The following is a 20,427-nucleotide window of genomic DNA, read 5'->3' as shown; positions in this document are numbered from 1 at the left end:
TTGTTGAGGCTGCCTCGTTTCTGCAGCACATCAGGCATGTTTGCACAAGCTCGCATGGATGACTAATATGCCATAATACGAAAGAGAATTGCCTCGTTGCTCTGCACAGTGCGGGCCAGCTCCAACCTCATCCCGTCTACTGTAGCGGGCCGATACAACACACCTATTGTGCGACATTTTGAGTGTCACGACCGTTATTGTCACCATATTATTGTGTATTGTTGTTGTATTGTATTGTGTATTGTTGTTGTTGTATTGTATTTTGTTGTTGCTGTAATATTCGCTTTTTGTTGATTTGGATGTAACCTCTAGTTCGCAGTGTAACTAAATTCGCATTCGAGTTCGCGTGCATCTAAGTGAGCTTACTCGGAGTCGTTCATTCATCGAAAGCGAGGTGATAATAGACCTTCGAGACTCAATATCGTACGTGTAAATCACAATTTTAGTATATTTTTGCTTTTGTTATAATAATCGTACCACGTAAATCGCCTTTTATCTACTAGGTTATCAGCCGCCCTTTAGGGCAAATTACATTGTTCCTACTTAACATAAAACTACAAAAGATTCACTCTTCATCCGAGTCCGATTGCCGACACTTCTCTTTGAGCTTGTCATACTCATTCCTCCTTATCAGATCCTCTTTAATTTTCTCCATATCACTAACTAAGCTACTAACTTGCACGTTCTCCAACTTGTCCTGGCTGATCGATTCAGCGTCGCTATCGAGTCCAGAGTCATCATCTGACTTAGGCTCGCTCTTTTCCTCGTCTTCTGAAAGAGAGAGACCGCTGCTATCTTCAGATTCGGAATCGGATGGTTTGTCGAGCCTATAGGCCTTAGGTACGCGGTCCTCGAGTCGTTTACGCTTGTGGGACGCGGCACTCTCTTGGGGGCTGTCCGATCTCTTCTTTCGTTTCATGCTCTTCGCTATCACTCGCTTCTGATGATCCAATTGAGGAAAGAGCTCTGAAAATAACGATTATTATGTAATACAATTTATATTTGTTCATTTTTAGATGTGGTATACAGTGTGTAAATTCAATTCTGGCGAATATTTGAACGGTGGTTAGCATAGGACCTAAGAAGTATATTGAGATAAATTTTGCTTAGAAATACAATGAAAATATTTAACCATACAAAATAATTTTGCCCGCAAGTTAAAGCACTACACAAGTTACGAGCTTTTTAAAGTAACTGTCTACAATTCTTGGCATTTCCTATTTAAAAAAACACGTATCTCGCAATGTTATGTCATGTCATTTTTCGTAATGTTTGCAGTACATTGCTGATCAATAAAAAAGCACAGTCACCGTAGTCTATGAACGCCTGCAACTCCAGAGGTGTTATATGCGCGTTGCCGACCCTTTAAAAACCTGTACATTTCCTTAAAACTGTATTTATAAAAACTAAAATATCAGTTCGGTTGCCCAATCTAATTGCCCAATTTGACAAAGGCGGAGCGTTAACCGAAGACGATTCCCACCGGCTTTCCTAATTTGAAACAGTAAGCATTAGCAGCTACGTATGACGCGGCGCACCTGATATGTGGGATGTAATAAATTAATAGTTTAAAAAACACTAGAAAAATACGCTTTCGTGTTCAAAGTCCATTACGTGACCTTTCTCACAAGTGCAAACACGACTATGATACGATGTTCCATCATGAAGTTCCAGTTTATATCTTCCGGCTCCATCATCAGATCAGTTCGACAGTACCATATTATTGTATTGTCATCAGAACTACACACAGCTGCTAATTTTCATGACGTTACGATCCTTGGAAAATGGGTTAAATTAGTTACCTTAGATTCCATTACATAGTCACATACAGGAACGGCAGAGGAAAGCCTAGGAAACGGTGGATGGATTGTGTGAGAGATGACATGAAACGAACGCGAGTGAACGATGAGATGACGGGTGACAGAAAGATATGGAAGGAAAAGACATGCTGCGCCGACTCCAACTGAATGGGATAAGGGCAAGCGAATGATGATGATGATACAGGTCGACCTAATAAAAGCGTGTTAAAAATACAAAATAAACACAGGCGAATAGTATGAGAATGAAACGTTTGAAAGCTCGAAATGAACCAAGAACAAAAAAACGTAAAGCTAAAAGTTACCGTGGGCGCAGGCCAGCGCCTGCTCGGCCGCGTTCATCTCGGCCTCCTGGATGGAGTGTCCGCGCGCCGCCGCCAACCGGGCGCCGCGGAAGTACACGCCCACCGTGTACACGCGCGTGTTGGTCGGGCCCAGGCACTCGATCACCCTGACACCGAACCAATTATTGTCAGACACTGCCTTATACTTAATTAGAGCGCCTATGACGCCTACGACTGTGAATTGTGAATCTTGTAGTGGAGGTCTGTGCATAAAACACATTAGAAATTGGGTACTTGACACATGTTGAATATTATAACAAAATTTAGTTAAATGGATAAATAATGAGCCATCCGTTATAAGAAAGTGGTATTTAAAAAAATATGTTGAGATTATAAAAAAAATACAAGGCTCCAAAGTTCCTAAAAAAAATTTTTTTTGTCTTATAAAATAGAAATGAAAATGGTACCATTCGATTCCTTACATTTTATTAAAAAAATTGTATGACAACTATACACATAAACGCAATATTTCAGGGTCAAAATGGCAATTTCCTTGATCTTCCATACATTTAGGACAGACTTATGTAATGTGACGTCACATTACTTTATCATTTTGTTAGAGGCGTCTCAATCGTCGAGTGCGAGCATCAGACTTTAACTCTCATTTCTGACCTTTGTGGTGCTCCAATGCCATGAGTCCTATATAGACATTTGATCCTCAGGAAAATCAAGATCGTTTGGACATTATTTACAAAAAACTGTCAAGTAGCCAATTGAGTGATCTGTTTTTCGTTTGCTATTGCAAGACATAAATAGGTATGTTGACAAAAAAAAAACATGTTTTTGTTAGATCATCGAATACGTGCATCTGTCGAACAAACTTTTCCTTTAATTTTTCTCTGTGTCTCTGTCGCAGCCATCTGGTTAAGTTAGCCAGATTGAAAATCACTTAAAGTTTAACAACCTGGTGTATTGAAAATCAGCCTTTGAAAACGACTGATTGACTCAGCCAAGTGATTTAAATGTAACCTAAAAAAACTTAAAGAAATAAAATAATAAGATAAAATAAATAATAAATATATTTACAATAAAACATCAAATTCCTCAATTTCCAAATTAACTAAATGACTACACTACGTTCGGCCATCTGGTTAAGCGTTGCGCTAAATGACTTGGCTGGCTGTTATTCAACCAACAAATTAGCTGGCAAATTTAACCAGGTGGGTGCGACATCTCCTTCAGCTAGCTAATCAACTTCAAAATTGGTCCCTTTGTGAAAGTTGTACAGTTTAAACTACACATTCAGTTCGCAGAATATGGCTAAGCGTTAAACTTAACGTAAAATTACAAAAAGTCATTACTTGTATAGCGGTATATCTGGCTCGCCGCCCTCCATGGACCGCAGCGTGAGGCAGCACTGCTGCAGTTTGCTCTTGGGGTCGTTCCAGTCCTGATTAAGGATGAACTCCTGCAGGCGAGGGAACAGGCAAGCGTTGCAGAACGCCTGGCAGTAGTCGAGGTTCTGGGAAATATAGACTGTGTGTTTATATGTGCAAGGTTTGTTATCAAGTCTGACCGCTCAACTCTTACTCTGACATTGGGGACCTTTTACATCTCCAGATTTAATGTGTTTTTAACCATAGAGACTATACATCTCTATTGTATTGTATTAATTATTTATTTTAAGATTATTATAATGTAATGTTTACCCAGGTATTGGCTGTTGTATTTATAAATGTTGTTATGTATTTTTCATGTCACTATATGATGTTACTATAAATGTTGTATTGACTTGTAAAAGAGCCCTTGAGGCCTACTTGCAGAATAATTTTTTGAATTTTGAATTTCAACATGACTTTCGCTGTCGCGTGTGACTCCAAACTTGAGTTGCACTTGATATATGGACTAATATGGAGTCGTGCGCGAGAATGGAAGTAATGCTAGGCAGTCTGGTAAGGCCAACATTGATTTTTATAAACTTACGAGAAATTCAAGGTTAGATAGATTAGATTTGGGACCCTACTCAAAATTTTACGGTATTTGAAAATAAAACGCTTTTGACTCATAGATATAGAAAAAAGATCCTTTTATTATCCGCCTGTGTTTCGGCCAAGAGAACATTTGGCAAAAAGGACATCGCAGAAAGTTACTGTAAATTAAGATTGTTACTCAAGCTTGAGCTTAATTGCTAAAGCGTTCGTAGCACAGCAAACCGTTCCGATATCGATTCAAGTGCGATCAAAACGATTGCTTTTCCTATAACTTCGACGATAGTGTCATTCCTAAAAGATTGTGATAGTAAAAGATGAAAATTTTCAATAAATATATTTTTTTCTTCCTTAGGTTAAGTACTTACTTTATCGATATACAGCGCCCCGAGGAAAGCCTCAAGAAGGTCAGCCTTGTGCTTCTTAGTTGTGGGTTTGGCTTTCGGGTTGTTATAGATGGCGTATTCTGACATGTTCAGGTCGTCGCATACCATGGCTTGTGTGCGGTTGTTTACTAGCGACGAACGCAGCAACTGAAACGAAAAAAATTGTATTCACTTTTTACAAAATGAATTTACGCCTGGGTGTGTAGCCAAAGTGCCAATCGTTAATGTTCCGTAGCGAAAAAAACGCAACTGTCATTGTTGCACTAATACGGAAGAGTGATAGAGAGAGATGATTTCGATTCGCTATGGAGCATTGACATGGAATAACAAAGCTAAGACAAGTAACTTTAACGTAATATAGTGAATGACGGACCGACAAGTGGCCCTCGTGGTGGTCGGGGAAGTGCCGGTAGAGGCGGTCGGAGACGACCAGCTGCAGCACGGTGTCGCCCAGGAACTCCAGGCGCTGGTTGGAGCCGAGCGTGAGGTGCGTGAAGCCCACGGAGCGGTCCGTGAACGCGCGCGCCAGCAGCCGGATGTGCTTGAACTGGACCCCTGGGTCACACAAACGTTCATCATAATAAGATATAATAAGGACTTCAATATGTGCCATGTTAACTGCTAACTCTATACATTAGTTTTGTTACCAATAAGCGGGTTATTTTCGTTGTAGTGTCAAATAGCGAATTTATCGGTACTGCTACTCGACAATAGATGTCGCGACGAACGAAAAGTGTAATGCTCAAACAATTTTCAGTTAATATTATAACCGACTTGACCGGAACGGACCTCTTTTTTCAACTCATTCCGCTTACAATTGTAAATTGTTTTTTGTCAGTCGCGACACTCGTGACATCTGGTGTCAAGTAGCGGTACTGATAATCCCCTACTTGACGCTAGATGTCGACTATTAAATATCCCGCCACAAGTTCTCGGGCCAAACTAGGGCGGCCAACACTGCAAATCCACCACTGGTGTGGCATTAATTGGTTTGCGGATCTGTAAGTGGAGACTGTAGCTCGTAGTTGGAGGGCGTCATGGTAAAATGTTCGCGGACCCATGACGCGAGTTTAATGGGTAGGACTTCTCCCCTGTTTCTCGCTAAAAGAAAGGGATAGGAGATGGAGGTCCCACATAAACATAACCCCCGACGCCTCCCTAGGCACAGGGGTATGCGTAACAGCATTACCACACCGATAAAAACCGTAGCTACCCTATCTCCGTACTTTTAGGTATTTAAATAGAAGTAAACAAACAATTTGTAAATTTTCGGGTAGTAGTAACATTTATTGGTTAACCAACCAAATACAAAACCGCATGGATCTGTGACTGAACGACCTGACTTTAACCTACATTATTTGATCATGTAATGTTTCATCTACCCTCAAGGCTTAGGGAGCCATTTGAGGGTAGATTTTGTTTACTATTATTTAAATACCTAAAGATACAGAGTGGAACAAGCTTGCCCTTGTTTTGTCTTTTAAATATATGACTCTCCTTTGATATGAACATAGTGAACCCAAAGAACCTAAATGATTCGCTCTCAGCATACTTTGAAAAACCTTGAAATCTGACCTATAGAGTCCTCGAACTCTGTAAGCTTCTGCAGGAATTTGAAGTCCCTGATGTACTTGCGGTCGCCGAGCGGCTCTTGCTCTTGCAGCGGGTGCGCGCGTTCCTTATTCCAAACTTCTAATAAATCTGACTCGTTGTACCACAGCGCTAGAGAAAACACGCGGTCTGCGACCTGATATGGAGAAATTAAACCTTATTCAAAATTATTTCAAATAATATTTGGATCGGGTGAACGTCAACTAATTTAATTAAATTCCAAAAAAAAAGTACGTCATACTTTACGCCAGTGTTTACTTGACTTACTTTATTCACAGTATTTACTTGATTTACTTACCGACCGGTCTGGCCTATGGGTACTTGGGTAGTTCCCTGCCTATGAAGCTGAGGGTCCCGGGTTCGAATCCCGGTAAGGGCATTTATTTGTGTGATGAACACAGATATTTGTTCCTGAGTCATGGGTGTTTTCTATGTATATAGGTATGTATTTATCTATACAAGTATGTATATCTTCACCTAGTAACCACAGTTAAAGCTTTGCTTAGTTTGGTTTACTAAAATTATACCTTATGCGAGTAGGAATAAAGCCCAAATAGTAATTTATTCTAACCTGAAGCGCTCCGTCTAAGAAGAGCGCGCCCATGAGCGCCTCAAAGCAGTTGGCCATCGCGTGCCGCATCACCACGTCGCGGCACAGGTCCGAGCCGTGCGCGTACAGCATGAACTGCTCCAGCTCGATGTTCTAAACAAAAACTAATTATTAACTAGAATATATGATTTTTTTTAATGATTATTTTGACGACCCTGCCTATGAAGCTGATGGTCCCGGGTTCAAATCCTGGTAAGAGCATATATTTGTGTGATGAACACGGATATTTGTTTCTGAGTCATGGGTGTTTTCAATGTATTTAAGTATTTATAATTATATATTATATATATCGTTGTCAGGGTACCTACAACACAAGCCTTATTGAGCTTACTGTGGGACTTAGTCAATATGTGTAATAATGTCCTATATTTATTTATAATATGATATGCGGAACAAAGAGAAGCTAGTAAAAAATATGAATCAAAAAATCTTACGCGATTCATGTGGGTATGCCGTCAAAAGTTCGAAGAAGTTAGGCGTCGCTTAATAACTTCACTCGTTCGTCCTCATTATTTTATTACCTATGGTAAGCACAAAAGTTACCTTAGCCAACTTAGCCAAGTGCTGATTCTGCACTATAGAAGCGCGGTACGTTGCCAGACCGCCTTCTGCCAAGCCAGGGAACATCCTGAACAGATGTATCGACGACAGGAACTCCACGACGGCATCGCCTAAGAACTCGAGTCGTTCGTTGTGTTTTATCTCAGACTCTGTTTCGCTGTGCTTGCCAAAACGGGACATTATATTGATTAGGGTTACGATACCTGGAAAAGATAACAAAATGTTATCAATTGAATTTATAATAAAGTTGCTATTCGCAAATCATAGGCAAAGGTTAGATCAAGTGCACATTTTTAAATAAATTAAATATATATTTATTTTAAGAAATGTGCATTACAAGAGACGCAGTACAACGATTCCCCCATTTAGTAGATTCGAACACCAGAAAACGCTCAAGTCAATGTCAAGGATTACAAAGCTTGACGGTTCACGTAAATAACTTCACTATTGCTTTCTGTGAATTCAAGTTAGAATGACGCATGGAACATGCACGGTCGTGATCCTAGGGCATGAGAGAACTTTTAATAACGAATGACTTATCCTGAAAATAAACAGCTATGCGATCTTTAACTTCATGATTGATCATGAGGTCACAGATAAGATAATATTATAATAATAATAATTAGATTCCGTGAAAGCCGAGAAGGACAGGTCCAGTAAGTACCTAGACTTGGCTCACGAGATAACCGCCATATGGGATGTTGATTCGACGATCATTGTCCCGATAGTCGTTTCAGAGAACGGTCTCATAGCGAAGAGTCTCGACCAACACCTTGAGAGACTCGCTAGGTGGTTGGATCAAGGGTCAGATGCAGACGGCGGTGATCGGACACGGCGCGGATAGTACGTCGGTTCCTCTCTCTGCGGCCCTGACCACCGGCAGCTTGGGCCGTGCCCCGCTGCTGGCGGCACCCTAGGTTAGGTTTTTAGGGTTCCGTAGCCAAATGGCAAAAAACGGAACCCTTATAGATTCGTCATGTCCGTCTGTCTGTCCAATTATGTCACAGCCACTTTTTTATAATGTGTTTATATCTTTTATATTGTTTTGTAAGTGTTTTTATATTTTACTTTTATATGCATATTGCAAAAAAGCCTAACGTAAGAAAATAAATTAAATAAAGGGAATATAAATAATTATATTCTTTTAATTAGATAATTAGAGAGATTCTAATAATTTGAGACTAGTATAATGTATTCTCCTATCTCCATACATTATTTCGTAATTAGACTAATTAGTATAACTATTTCTCGCATGATCAAGTTTGGTCCCGAAGTTTTCTCTATACAATGGATAGGTGTATTCCTATTGCCTATGTCATAAGGGTCATTATTCAACTCACCCTTCTTCCTGGTATAATGTATCCTCCGATCCCCATACTCTGGCTGCCTTATACCGCAGTTAGTAAGACTATTCCTCGCATGGTCAGGATTGGTCCCGAAGTTTTCCCTATACGATGGATGGGTTAACGCCGTTTGGAGCAATGCTCGTTGTTTGAACACATAACCCATTTTTTCTTCGAGACTGTCCAGGGATTTGTGGAAGCGGAGATGGCGAACTAATACTGGGATCAGCATGGCGTGCTGAAAATAAAAGAATAATTTAAAAGAGTTACTTTATTGAACCTATATAGTTTGTGTCATCCACGATGACGCGCAGATTTGTCAAATTTAACCTTTAATAACATGATAATACAAGTCAAGGCGCGCGTCGTCGTGACACGTGACACGAATGACACGATCTATAGGGAGCGTGCATGAACTGCACATGAGCCGTCAGATTTTTGGCGCGAGGCGTAAATATGATGTTTTTTGTTCCGATGTAGCCCACAAGATGGCAGAACCTACTATGCACAAGAAAACATGTGACGTGTACATGTGCATGTGTATGGTTCCGATTCAGGCCACAAGATGGCAGACCCTCCAACGCGCACGGTCCCTATATCACTGATTAACTGGTAGCATTCATAGACAACAAGTAACTTGTACCGAAAACACGCCCGTGTATTTTTTAGTACTTATTTAAAGTCTAGTGGCGTTATTCATAAACGCGTTACTGGCCTGAATTACCTATGAATCGTTTGTCTTTATCTGTCATTTTGACTTCTGTATTTGTCAGAAAGGGATAAAACATAATTTAACTAAATCAGCCCCGTAAAGTTTTATGAATAAAGGGGTAAAACATTAGTTTCCTAGTCAGAATGTTCTAGGGTTCCGTAGTGAAGAAGGAAATGTGGTAGTTACGACCAGTTGGTATTTCTGTCCTACCGCGGTTTCATTTCAGTGTCCATTAACACTTTCGAACAAAATGAACACTATAACAACTAGTATATACCCGTTAATTGTAGTGTCTAGACACTAAAATTTGGTCAATTTTTGTCAAAGTACAATTTGCGTAATTTATTATTTCTCTGTGTAGTGATGATACATAAGACCGGCAGTGTGAAAGCCTTCTGAAGATATGGCGACTGAGTACTCATCTCCTGGAGCTTGACTTCTTTAGTTGCTAGCTTATAAATCTAGTAACAGTTTTACCTGAACTATTTCACAACATGAGGCCGATGCTGTGGAACCCCACAAAATATGGCCACAATAACGTCTCTCCTCATTTTACTCGGTGTACTCATTTCTTGGAGCTTCGGCTTTTTAACGACAAACTTTTAAATGAAGTAGTTGATATATTTTTACCTGAACTATATCACACATGAGGCCGGTGGTGTGGAAGCCCTCCGAAGATATAGCCACAGTGACATCTCTCTTCATTTTACTCTGCGTCCTCATTTCCTGGAGCTTAGCCTCTTTGGCGGCGAGTTTCTGGCGCTCCTTGAACGAAGGCTTGGCCATGTTGGCGATCAGGTGCCGGTACTTGACGTAGTAACGCCAAGCTTTTTGATATCTGAAACAAAGCATGTGGTTGAAAAATGAATGTAAATTTGAAAACATTCGGCAAAATTATAACACCTCCAATCAGTGGGTTGAAATATTTGACATCTATCTAAGAACTTCTAAATGTTTCACTGAAATTGAAATCCGTTTTGAAATCGGTCCACCCATCTAGGATGAAAGAAGCCAAATAATCTTGACATAAGTCTAAATTACACCGGCGGCCGTATTGGCCGATAGATCCTCACAACTACAAAGTAGACAACATCTTTAATCTCCGAGTATGGAAATGACATCTTAGAGCTAATGTTAACTGTACGTACCACGACTCTAAGGTCTGTTTTTTTATTCCGTAGACTAAAATGACGTTTTATATGTAAGACATGACATTTCTTAGTACCACATGAAATGTCATTTTAGTCTACAGAATAAAAAAACAATATAGTTCGCCCAGGGACGGTATATTATCATTATAGTTCGTGTCATCCACGATGACGCGCAGATTTGTCAAATCTAACCTTTAATGACGTGACAATACGAGTTAAGGCACGCGTCTTCATGAATGACATGATCTATAGTATCATTACTACAGTATAAAGCCTGATTCATATGCGTGCCGAGACTTTACAAGCGCCAGGGATGCAGCTTACTGCCTCTAACGCATAATTCCGTCCCTGACGCTTGCCAAGTCTCGGCACGATGTAAATCAAACTTAACATACTACCTATAGCAGCATTTCCCTAACTATTGGTCGCGACCCATAGCGAGCGAATATTGAGTGGGCCCTGAAACTACTAGGAAATCTGAGCGTTACCAACAATATTTTAATGCCTTCTTTTTAAGGCCAAGAGTTGGGCCCCAAAAATGGCAGTTTCTGAGGTGGTCAGGACCCAGTCAACATTGGGAACCACTGACCTATAGGTATTCCTTATCTGGGTAAGTCACTAATGTCACTATCAGTTATGATGAGTCAGTGGATATTTTGAAATGACTGTAGAAAATGTCAATATTCTATTGCGTCTGATCCCAAAAGATGAATAACTTGAACGGCTACTTTTCTTTTCTACTGTTTTCTCTCACACGCACATATTCATACATACATATTCACATAGAAACACACATACCTTCACATAAACACTTCCACTTACATACAACTTACTGAGACCTTTCTAACTGACTTGTAGCAACTATGACGAAGCCTGCATTGTGGATTGATTTAGTTAGACTATTTTGAAATAAATTGTGCCGACTAAAGTCTTTGTACTCAGATAGTTAGTCATATAATAAAAAAAATCTTATATATAATATAGTAGCTTGAACAATGTATTCTAGTTAAAATAAGAACCGCACCATTTCGATACTTCTCTGAGATTCCCATGTTACAGGCCGACCCTAGTGTGGGGTTCATTGTACTGCTTCTCTAGTAATGCCAAATTCTTGAAATAAATATATTTTTTTATTCTTATTTCAGTACGTCTGTATAGTCTGTACTCACTCCGGGTTGCCAGCGTAGCTTAGCTGTGGGGGTCGTATGCCGAAGTGCACGATCTCGGGGTAGAAGGTCTTGGACTTGGTGTCCTTGGCTCCGACCGGCGGACTGCGGTCTAGTTGGTCCACGCGCACCGAGCATGGCTTTTTGCCCGGATACGTCACTATCATCCCTGTGTACCAAAACACAAAATAATAATTTAATCAAACTTAGGAGATTTAATGCATTGTTTGTTAGGCTAGACTAATCCGCTCGTCGTTAATGGTGGCAATGGCATGGGAAATCTCATTTACATAACAGAACCGAGTCAAACCACACCTGAAATGTGGCTTTTTAACTAGGGATGTACCGACTAGTCGAGAAAGTCGACTATTCGGCCACATTTGTAGTCGGCGATTACTTGGCGACTAGTCGGCAAAAAAGGCCGATTAGTCGGTATATTATTTGTTGCAGAAAAATAGGATATAAACGTTCATATTTTGGAGGCCGAGTTTTGCTCGGAAAACATTTAAAAACTCAAAAATGCGCGTTATGCCAGAGATAAGAACTACCTAGATAGATTTTTCGCTCCTGAAAACACTCATATAGCAAATTCATCGAAATCGTTAGAGCCGTTTCCAAGATATATACAAGAATTGCTCGTTCAAAGGTATAAGAAAGACAAGACAAGATAATCAGCCAATATTTAGTAATCTATCTGAAAGTTGTCTGGAAGAGATTGCTTTATAGCGATTAGTCCGCCTGTTGTTACCTACTCATTTAAGTCCTGTCTCTGTTTGTAATATGAAGTTTTCTTTAGTAGTGCACTATAAAGAATTTAATTATTATTATTATTTGTACGTCACTTACAAATTCTCGGAACCATAGGGTTTTAACCCAATTTAAATTTTAATTCGGTCGAATTAAAAATTGGGATTGTTGAGGACATACTTTTCACATATAAATTAAGACGGATTTTTATGGCGGAATCAATAAAATATCTATATATAATTTTAGTGCAATCGAATTCGTAAATATGTATACATTTTCACTTTAATCCATTGCAATAAGGAACTTCAGTGTAGATTGTTATATTCACTGACCTTTAATTCTATCCACAAACTTTTGCCACGTGTAATGGTCCATGCTGTGGAAATTCTCCAACTCCTCGGGGGGAATCAGTAGCCCGCTTTGGTCTAGAAGATACTTCAGCACCTCGCACATTGACAACACCTAAAATTATTTAAAGTGTTAAACGTAAGTGTCATATTGCTTCATGCAGTTATACCCATATAGACATTTTTTTTAATGCACAAAACTTCACAAAACCGCTCCGGTTATTCGCGGATGGTCTAAAACGCAAAATGACTAGTGTAATATTTTACCTACATCGCTTTTAGTCTACATCGCGAACGGTCTATAACGCAAAATGACCACTTTTTTATTTCATTAGGTAGGTTAGGTTTGTTAGTTATCTTTAAATGGCTGAAGGCCAAACCGCCCAGAATAGGAGCCCCGCGGCAGCGGGCTCCGTCGACATCGCTAATGTAAAGATAAAACGACGAAAATGATGTAGGCATTTTGCGTTCTAGACCGTTCGCGATGTAGACTAAAAGTGATATACGCAAAATATTACACTAGTCATTTTGCGTTTTAGACCATCCGCGAATAACCCGACATTCTCTTACATAAATTGACTAAGTCCCACGGTAAGCCAAGAAGGCTTGTGTTGTGGGTACTCAGACAACGATATATATAATATACAAATACTTAAATACATAGAAAACATCCATGACTCAAGAACAAATATCTGTGCTCATCACACAAACAAATGCGAATTACGTCTTTTTGATTGGTAACGCAGCAGACCACGTTATCCCCAGGTTTTTATGTAAAAAATGTGCTTTTTCTCCTGCATTACCTTTTTTTTGTGAATTTAAGAATATATGTGTTCAATAGGTGAGATCGGTTTATCTGAAAATCTAATTTTAATATTTCGTAATTCGTATGAAACAAAAATTGTCTGATCAGTTTTGATATCTTAATGAAAATAAATGTCCTTAAAATGTATTATCCCTTGTGCCATTGTAATTTGTTTAAAAAATATAATATACCTCGCAACCACCCTCAGGCAGGAACCGCACGAAACGTGGCAAGAAATGGAATTGCGAGCACGAGTTCTCTGTTGCTTTGCCCAAGTCCAGGTCCACCAGCTCCAGCAGTTCCATGAACAGGAAGTCCTCTGAAAACCATATATTCATTACACCGCTATAGTTAACATATAAATTGGATATTGTGGCAAAACAATATGTGGGCCGTATAAAAAAGACGCGAAATTAAATACATTTTCCCTATTTTTTACAAATTTGACGATTTATTTTTAAACAGCCGCCTTTTTTAGTGATAAAATAATCATATATTTAAAAAAAAAAAACACCAACAGCAGTTAGTGTTTTTTTACACGACTGCCCAAAATAATGAGAAGTTATGTCGTATAGATTAAAGACCTAAATTCCTTAATGTGTATTATTGCATAAGCCCACCAAACAAATCCCTCACAGTAAAGTTCTGCGGCGCGGGTTCCTTCACGTACAAATACAAATACTTTATTAATAACGCCAAGTTACATGTCAGGTACATTCTTTATCAAATTTAAAATTAATTGAAATATTATTTGATTTTAATATACACATTGAAATATTACAGTAAAACATTCAAATAGTGACTAGAGAAATTATATCATAGGGAGTTCGTAGAACTCGTTTACGGAATAAAATACATGATTAAGAAGCCACTTGCGTAATCTAGCTTTGAAGACCACCGCAGAAGTTGCATCTTTTTTTATTGAGTACAATATCGTGTAAGCAATATTGAACCATACTACCTCGCACGTCGATAACTATACCTCGTACTATATAGCAAATTCCTTAAGGTTTATTATTCCATAACTCACCAAACAAATCCAGCTCCCTCACAGTAAAATTCTGCGGCGCGGGTTCCTCGACGTACAATATCGTGTACTCGATATTGAACCTTATAACCTTGCAGGTGGGTAGCTTCGCCAGCCTGTAGTGGGAGAACATGGAGAAGCCGGAGAAGAGGAACTCGTGCTCGTCGTGGCCGATGATGGTGGGGGCTTTGATCAGGAAGTTGGTTGGCGGGGACACGGTTATCCTGTGGTCAGATAGACGGTTATATTACACACAGTTTCTCAAAAAAGTACAGGTATTTTAAACATCCTAAAAACCGTTCACCATCACAATCGTACGATTTAAATTTTTTGATTAGTTTTAATTTGACACAAACATTAACAACTAAATGGTCACGGACGATGGTACATTTCTGTTTAAGTGCCGCTTTGTATGGCATTCTACTGGAGAGTTTTAAAGGGTCGATGTGATACCTCTAAGAGTTCATAGGCACGATAATGACTTACCACCAGATGGACCATTGACACCAACCAACAGGACTAAAAATTGCAGCAATGGTTTTAATTTACTTGAATCACATTTTTTTCCCGTTACTTTGGTTTCCCTGTTTGCAGCTCTTGTGCACTTTAATACACCAGCAATAGAGTTGAGACTCGCCTGTAATGGTACAGCTTGTCGAGGTTGCTGTGGTCGGGCCTGCACTTCGGGAAGCGCCGCTCGCCCGCGTACACGCCGTGCCGCATGCCGTGGCGACGCGCGCGGGCGCTGCAGCGGCAGAGTGGGCCGCCGTTCATCTCGCCAGTGTTGTTGAACCTGAAATGTGCTTTATTGTGAGATATCGTAGAGTTCAAAGTGCTTTGTTTAATTCAGTTGTTTAAAATCGACGACCGGTTTGGCCTCGTGGGTAGTGACCCTGCCTATGAAGCCGATGGTCCCGGGTTCAAATCCTGGTAAGGGCATTTATTCGTGTGATGAGCATGGATATTTGTTCCTGAGTCATGGGTGTTTTCTATGTATTTAAGTATTTATAAATAATTATATATTATATATATCGTCGTCTAAGTACCCTCAACACAAGCCTTATTGAGCTTACTGTGGGACTTAGTCAATTTGTGTAATAATGTCCTATAATATTTATTTATTTATTTAAAATCACTTCGCCCGTTCTTCAAATTAACCGGCGGCGCTCATTAATGTTGTACAGTAATATAATAATAAAGGTTGTCTAGAGGCTTTGATTTTTCGGTCTTTCGTGAATGTTCGTGAACTACCTACTTTTAGGCCGCGGACGGCTCGACAGAATGTATGTACGGCCTTGATTTGCCGCTTGCCGCCCCGCCGGGCGCGTGCGTCCAGTCCGCAGCCTTAAAGTTTTTAATTTCGATTGAGGTTTCAGCTGAACATAGCAGAGACAGTTTTTTGACAGTTTTCATGGTATTACCGTTCTGTTCATGTATCATTTAATGTGTGTCCTATTTTTTGCTAGCAGGCTATAATAGACGAAATAATAACAACAGTCAACAACAAATATTAAATAATGTCAACCTACCACATTTCTGGATGCAGCCTCCTAGGATGGCTCTGTTTCCTCTGTAGTTCCACCATGATCCGGTCCGTGTAGCCCTGCAGCCCATCTTCGTCTAAACTCTCTTCACTCTCTGATGATGACGACGATGAACTCTTTTCATCCACTATATGGATAACAAAAAATATACAGTGGGTTACATTACTTCAGGGTGATGATAAACAAGCGTAAGCATAGAATTACGAGCTAATAGCTTCACGTGTAAATTTAATAATGGGTAGGTAATGTTTAAAAAATTTCGGACACTTCTCATATATTTGGTATGGGAATCGAAATTTTCCATTTCCATATTGATAGTTTCTGTGAAATTTCCGAGAATATTTCTAACTTTTTGGAAACATTTCGCTTCTCACACACAGATGTGTAAGTACAGATACTTCCGCCCCACCTTATTCTTAGTCTTTGCATCCTTGCCTTCGGCTCCTCTCTGCTCTAATTTAGCTCGACATTTGAACTCGCTCGAAAGTTATCCTTTATTTGTGTCTGTCTTTTGAGTGACTAGGATCTTTGTTTGAAAGCGGCACAAATAATATAGTGGACTATAGGGAGCGTGCATGAACTGTAGGAGGCAGCACAGGAGCCGTCAGATTTTTGGCGCGAGGCGTAAATGTGATGTTTATTGTTCCGATGTAGCCCACAAGATGGCAGAACCTACTATGCACAAGAAAACACGTGACGTGTTTATGGTTCCGATTCAGGCCACAAGATGGCAGACCCTCCAACGCGCACGGTCCCTATACGAATTCTTTAGCATCTACATAATCTATTTTACTTAAATTGAAAGAAAGGTAACTGACAATAACAGGAATAGAAAGAAACCTGTTCTTATTAAGTAATATAATTATGTAATGTCAGTTTTTTATTATTTAGACAAAAATGAATCCAGTAGTCCAAGATTTCAATCTGGAGCTTAGGACTTGAACTCTCATGGTAAAAGGTAAAAAATTTCAAACGTAATTGTGTCTGTAGGTATAATATAAAATACAAAATATATTATATTTTTGTTTTGTACTTACATCTATGCTTGCACATTTTTGCCTTTGGCGCTTTCAGGGGGGGCAGTTCATCCACTTCAGGTCTAGCTTTCCTTCCTCTTTCAATCACTTTAGTGAAGAATGCATCACATATCTTCTCTAGTTTCGGTGTTTGCTTCACACCCCCTTCAATTGGTATATAGTACAATTCTGCTGGAGAGCTCCTGTACCACATTTTTGGGGTCTGAAATATCAATGAATATAAAATGTATGATGTAACGGGTAATCAAAACAACTGATTATGATAATTTACACTTCTTTTTTGGGCATTCAACTATTTATAGTTGTCACTAAAAATATATGTAGTTAGCTATGTGGATACCTAATATACCTATGATATCATATAGTGGCTATTCATACAAACTTTATAATGTAGGTAGGTGTAGGATACAGAGAGGGGGCCGAACCATTGGGGAGATGTCTACGTGCGTATGGGGCCTTAGGCTACGTACGCACTAAGCGGCTAGCCGCGTGCGGACAGCCGCATGACGGTTAAGAATGTATGAAACCGCAACCATAAATACTGAACGCACTAAGCGGTCCGCCGCAACCGCACGCGGCTGGCCGCATAGTGCGTATGGGGCCTTAGTTATAAGAAATGTATTGTCGTAGGCTAACCTGTGTTGTTACATTTTGTGTTATTTTTAATAAGTTGAAATTGAATTGAATTGAACTGCCTCAAGTCATTATCCGTCAAACGCGCACAAACACGTGAAATACCACTGCTACAAAACCAAAAAAATTAGTTATTCTCACTAGTTACCACCAAGTTGTTGCTAGTGGCGACTCCGGGGATTTTTTTTCATACTTTTTACCCAAAAAAAATATATAAGAAACGCATTTAAGGTATACCTCTTCCTCTTCCTGTTTTTCTTTGGACCATTTCTCAATTTTCTCAATTAGGTCTTCTGAAGTTTGACAGTAATTTTTCCTGAAAAAGAATCAAATACATATACTACCAATATTGATTAAACTTAATTAAGTAATTAATCGGAGAGAGTGGAGAAGGTTGGAGGAGGCCTTTGCCGAAGGGCAAGCAGACAAAGAATACAAAAGATGGGAGATAATAGAGAGATAATGTGCTACTGTTCTTTGTTCTGTAAATAAAGGCTATTTTATTTTTTTATTTTATGTAGTTAAGAGTACTTCTGTGAAAAAGGCAATAAAGATTTGCAAATGTTTAAGCAGCTGAGAAAGTATGTAGAAACTTTATTCAAAGGGATAGCAATTGATGATTCTAGACTGCTCAGTTTTTAAGGGGACAGTATCACCATACAAGTTCATAGCTTACCTGTATTCTTCTAGAATCTTCTCTCTGTCAGTAAGTGGTTTCTTTGGCAAAGCCTCATGCCGGGACCTTGGGGATACATCCCTAGCATGGCTCCGGTAACGTGAATCTCTACTGGGTGACCTGAGACTATGTCTATTGGGTGACCGATGACTGTATCTACTAGGTGACCTATGGCTGTGTCTGCTGGGTGATCTATGACTGTATCTGCTAGGCGACCTATGGCTGTGTCTACTGGGTGACCTGTGGCTCTGCCTACTGGGTGAACGGCCACCATGTCTACTAGGTGACCGGTGACTGTGCCTAGAAGGTGATCTCCTACTGTGACTGCTATCCCGGTAATGGGATGGACTGTGCCGCCTTTCATGCTCATGCCTCATCCTTTCCCTTTCATATTTTTCTCTATAATATCTTTCTTTTTCCAATTCTTTATCTCTGTGACTACTTTCTCTACATCTATCTCTGCTGCTCTCTCTACGTCTGTCTCTTTCCCTGTAGTCATCTCTGTCTCTGTGACTATGTCTTGAAGGACTCCGGCTGTGCCTGCTTCGACTGTAGCTTGAGGTACTATGAGTAGGACTTGATTTGCGATGGCTTCCTTCTCTATCATGACTTTTACCTCTATACCTTGGAGGTGAATCATATCTTGATCTTGATGATGAAGAATGGTTTTTGGAGTCATAATAAACCCTATCACTAACTTTAGATGTTGTTGGAGTGTCTTGTACTGACTTAGATTCATTTGGGTTGACCAATTTATCTTTTAGTGTTGGAGGTGGATTGGAAAAGTCTGGAGAGTGGAATGCAGCCCCTGTAGGCGGTGGAAACGGTGGTGGCACTGCAGGAGGAGGAAACGCCGTCACTGACGGCGGTGGTATATTTAGTGGAGGCAAGTTAGTGATTGGTAATGGTGGAGGCTTGTCCAATGGGGGTAAAGGAGGTCTAGAATACGGTGGTGGGTGTTGGAAGAGCTGTGGCGGGGGCATCGACATCTGCACCAGAGGCGGCACTGACGGTGGAGGCACAGAAAGCGGAGGCGCCGTCGGTGGAGGCACGGAAAGCGGGGGGCCCGTCGGTGGTGGCACAGACAGCGGGGGCGCCGCTGGGAGAGGTGCCGATGGTGGACGCACAGACAGTAATGGCGCCGACGGAGGTGGCACGGACAGCGAAGGCACCGCCGGCGGGGGCATGTTCAGCCGCGGCGGCGGCACACTATAATTCACGGGAGGTATAGGCATTTTTATAACTTAATACGCATTTTTAATTTTAACATATGCTAGACCCTCTATATTTACACCTATAAAAAACAATTCCTTCACTAATTCAAAAATTTTTTATATTTCTTGCATTTATTTTGATTTTGACACTTTTGCTGCCGAACCGAAGTGTGACAGTGACACTGACATTCAGTTCAAAATGTTGCCATGGTTATAAAATTCTCGAACACATTCGCATTAGGACGACCAGCCGCGCGGTTTACTTGATCTTGAACATGATGTCTAACAGAAGCACTTACGCAAAGCAGGTTATAAACGATGTGCTGATATTTGGTGAAACGGAAAAATACTCTTTCTCGGACCCGAAATCGGGTCTGATATCAGACCTGATAAGGTGTGGATGTAATTGGCATAAAGGTACTAAATCCTGGCGTAATTAAAATAATTGTACCTTTGCGTTTTTTCTTCAAAATGAGTTCGATAACTTGAAAAATTATAACGCCTGCAAAATTGTAATAGCAAGAAAAATATAAAATGAGTAAAACTTGGAAACCACAAATAAAATGGCTCATATTATAATTGAACGTGAAGGTACAAAAGTTTGGCTTTTATAGCATTTATCAATAACCACGGGATCATAGCGTAATAAAGTACACCCGCCATTCTGACTGTCAGGATGGTGGGTGAGGGTGACCTGTTTTTTGATGATAACTTTAAGTACCGTGAGGTACAATTTTTTTTAAACGAGGTACTAAATAGTACAAATTA

General features: G+C 40.0%; 1 protein-coding gene and 1 long non-coding RNA gene across 2 annotated transcripts in view; one reads left to right on the top strand and one right to left on the bottom strand.

The window, feature by feature from the left end:
- LOC133525722 (uncharacterized) overlaps positions 1 to 20,427 on the top strand; it is a 322,779-nt gene that overhangs the window by 46,645 nt on the left and 255,707 nt on the right. The gene's annotated exons all lie outside the window — the stretch shown is intronic.
- LOC133525709 (ribonuclease 3) lies at positions 76 to 19,876 on the bottom strand. The gene is made up of 19 exons (XM_061862070.1): positions 18,446 to 19,876; positions 18,007 to 18,085; positions 17,137 to 17,338; positions 16,085 to 16,226; positions 15,193 to 15,348; positions 14,559 to 14,779; positions 13,720 to 13,847; positions 12,709 to 12,838; positions 11,633 to 11,798; positions 9,943 to 10,150; positions 8,598 to 8,838; positions 7,240 to 7,460; positions 6,658 to 6,789; positions 6,051 to 6,222; positions 4,849 to 5,030; positions 4,458 to 4,622; positions 3,463 to 3,623; positions 2,123 to 2,268; positions 76 to 966 (listed from the first exon to the last, which is right to left on the bottom strand). The coding sequence occupies exons 1-19, from the start codon at positions 19,678 to 19,680 to the stop codon at positions 566 to 568; spliced, it is 4,488 nt and encodes a 1,495-aa protein (XP_061718054.1). The 5' UTR covers positions 19,681 to 19,876; the 3' UTR covers positions 76 to 565.

The sequence above is a fragment of the Cydia pomonella genome, chromosome 15 (assembly GCF_033807575.1).
Source record: "Cydia pomonella isolate Wapato2018A chromosome 15, ilCydPomo1, whole genome shotgun sequence".
Classification (NCBI taxonomy): domain Eukaryota; kingdom Metazoa; phylum Arthropoda; class Insecta; order Lepidoptera; family Tortricidae; genus Cydia; species Cydia pomonella.
Note: the sequence above shows the minus strand (reverse complement) of the source record. Positions and strands in the feature narration are given on the sequence as shown.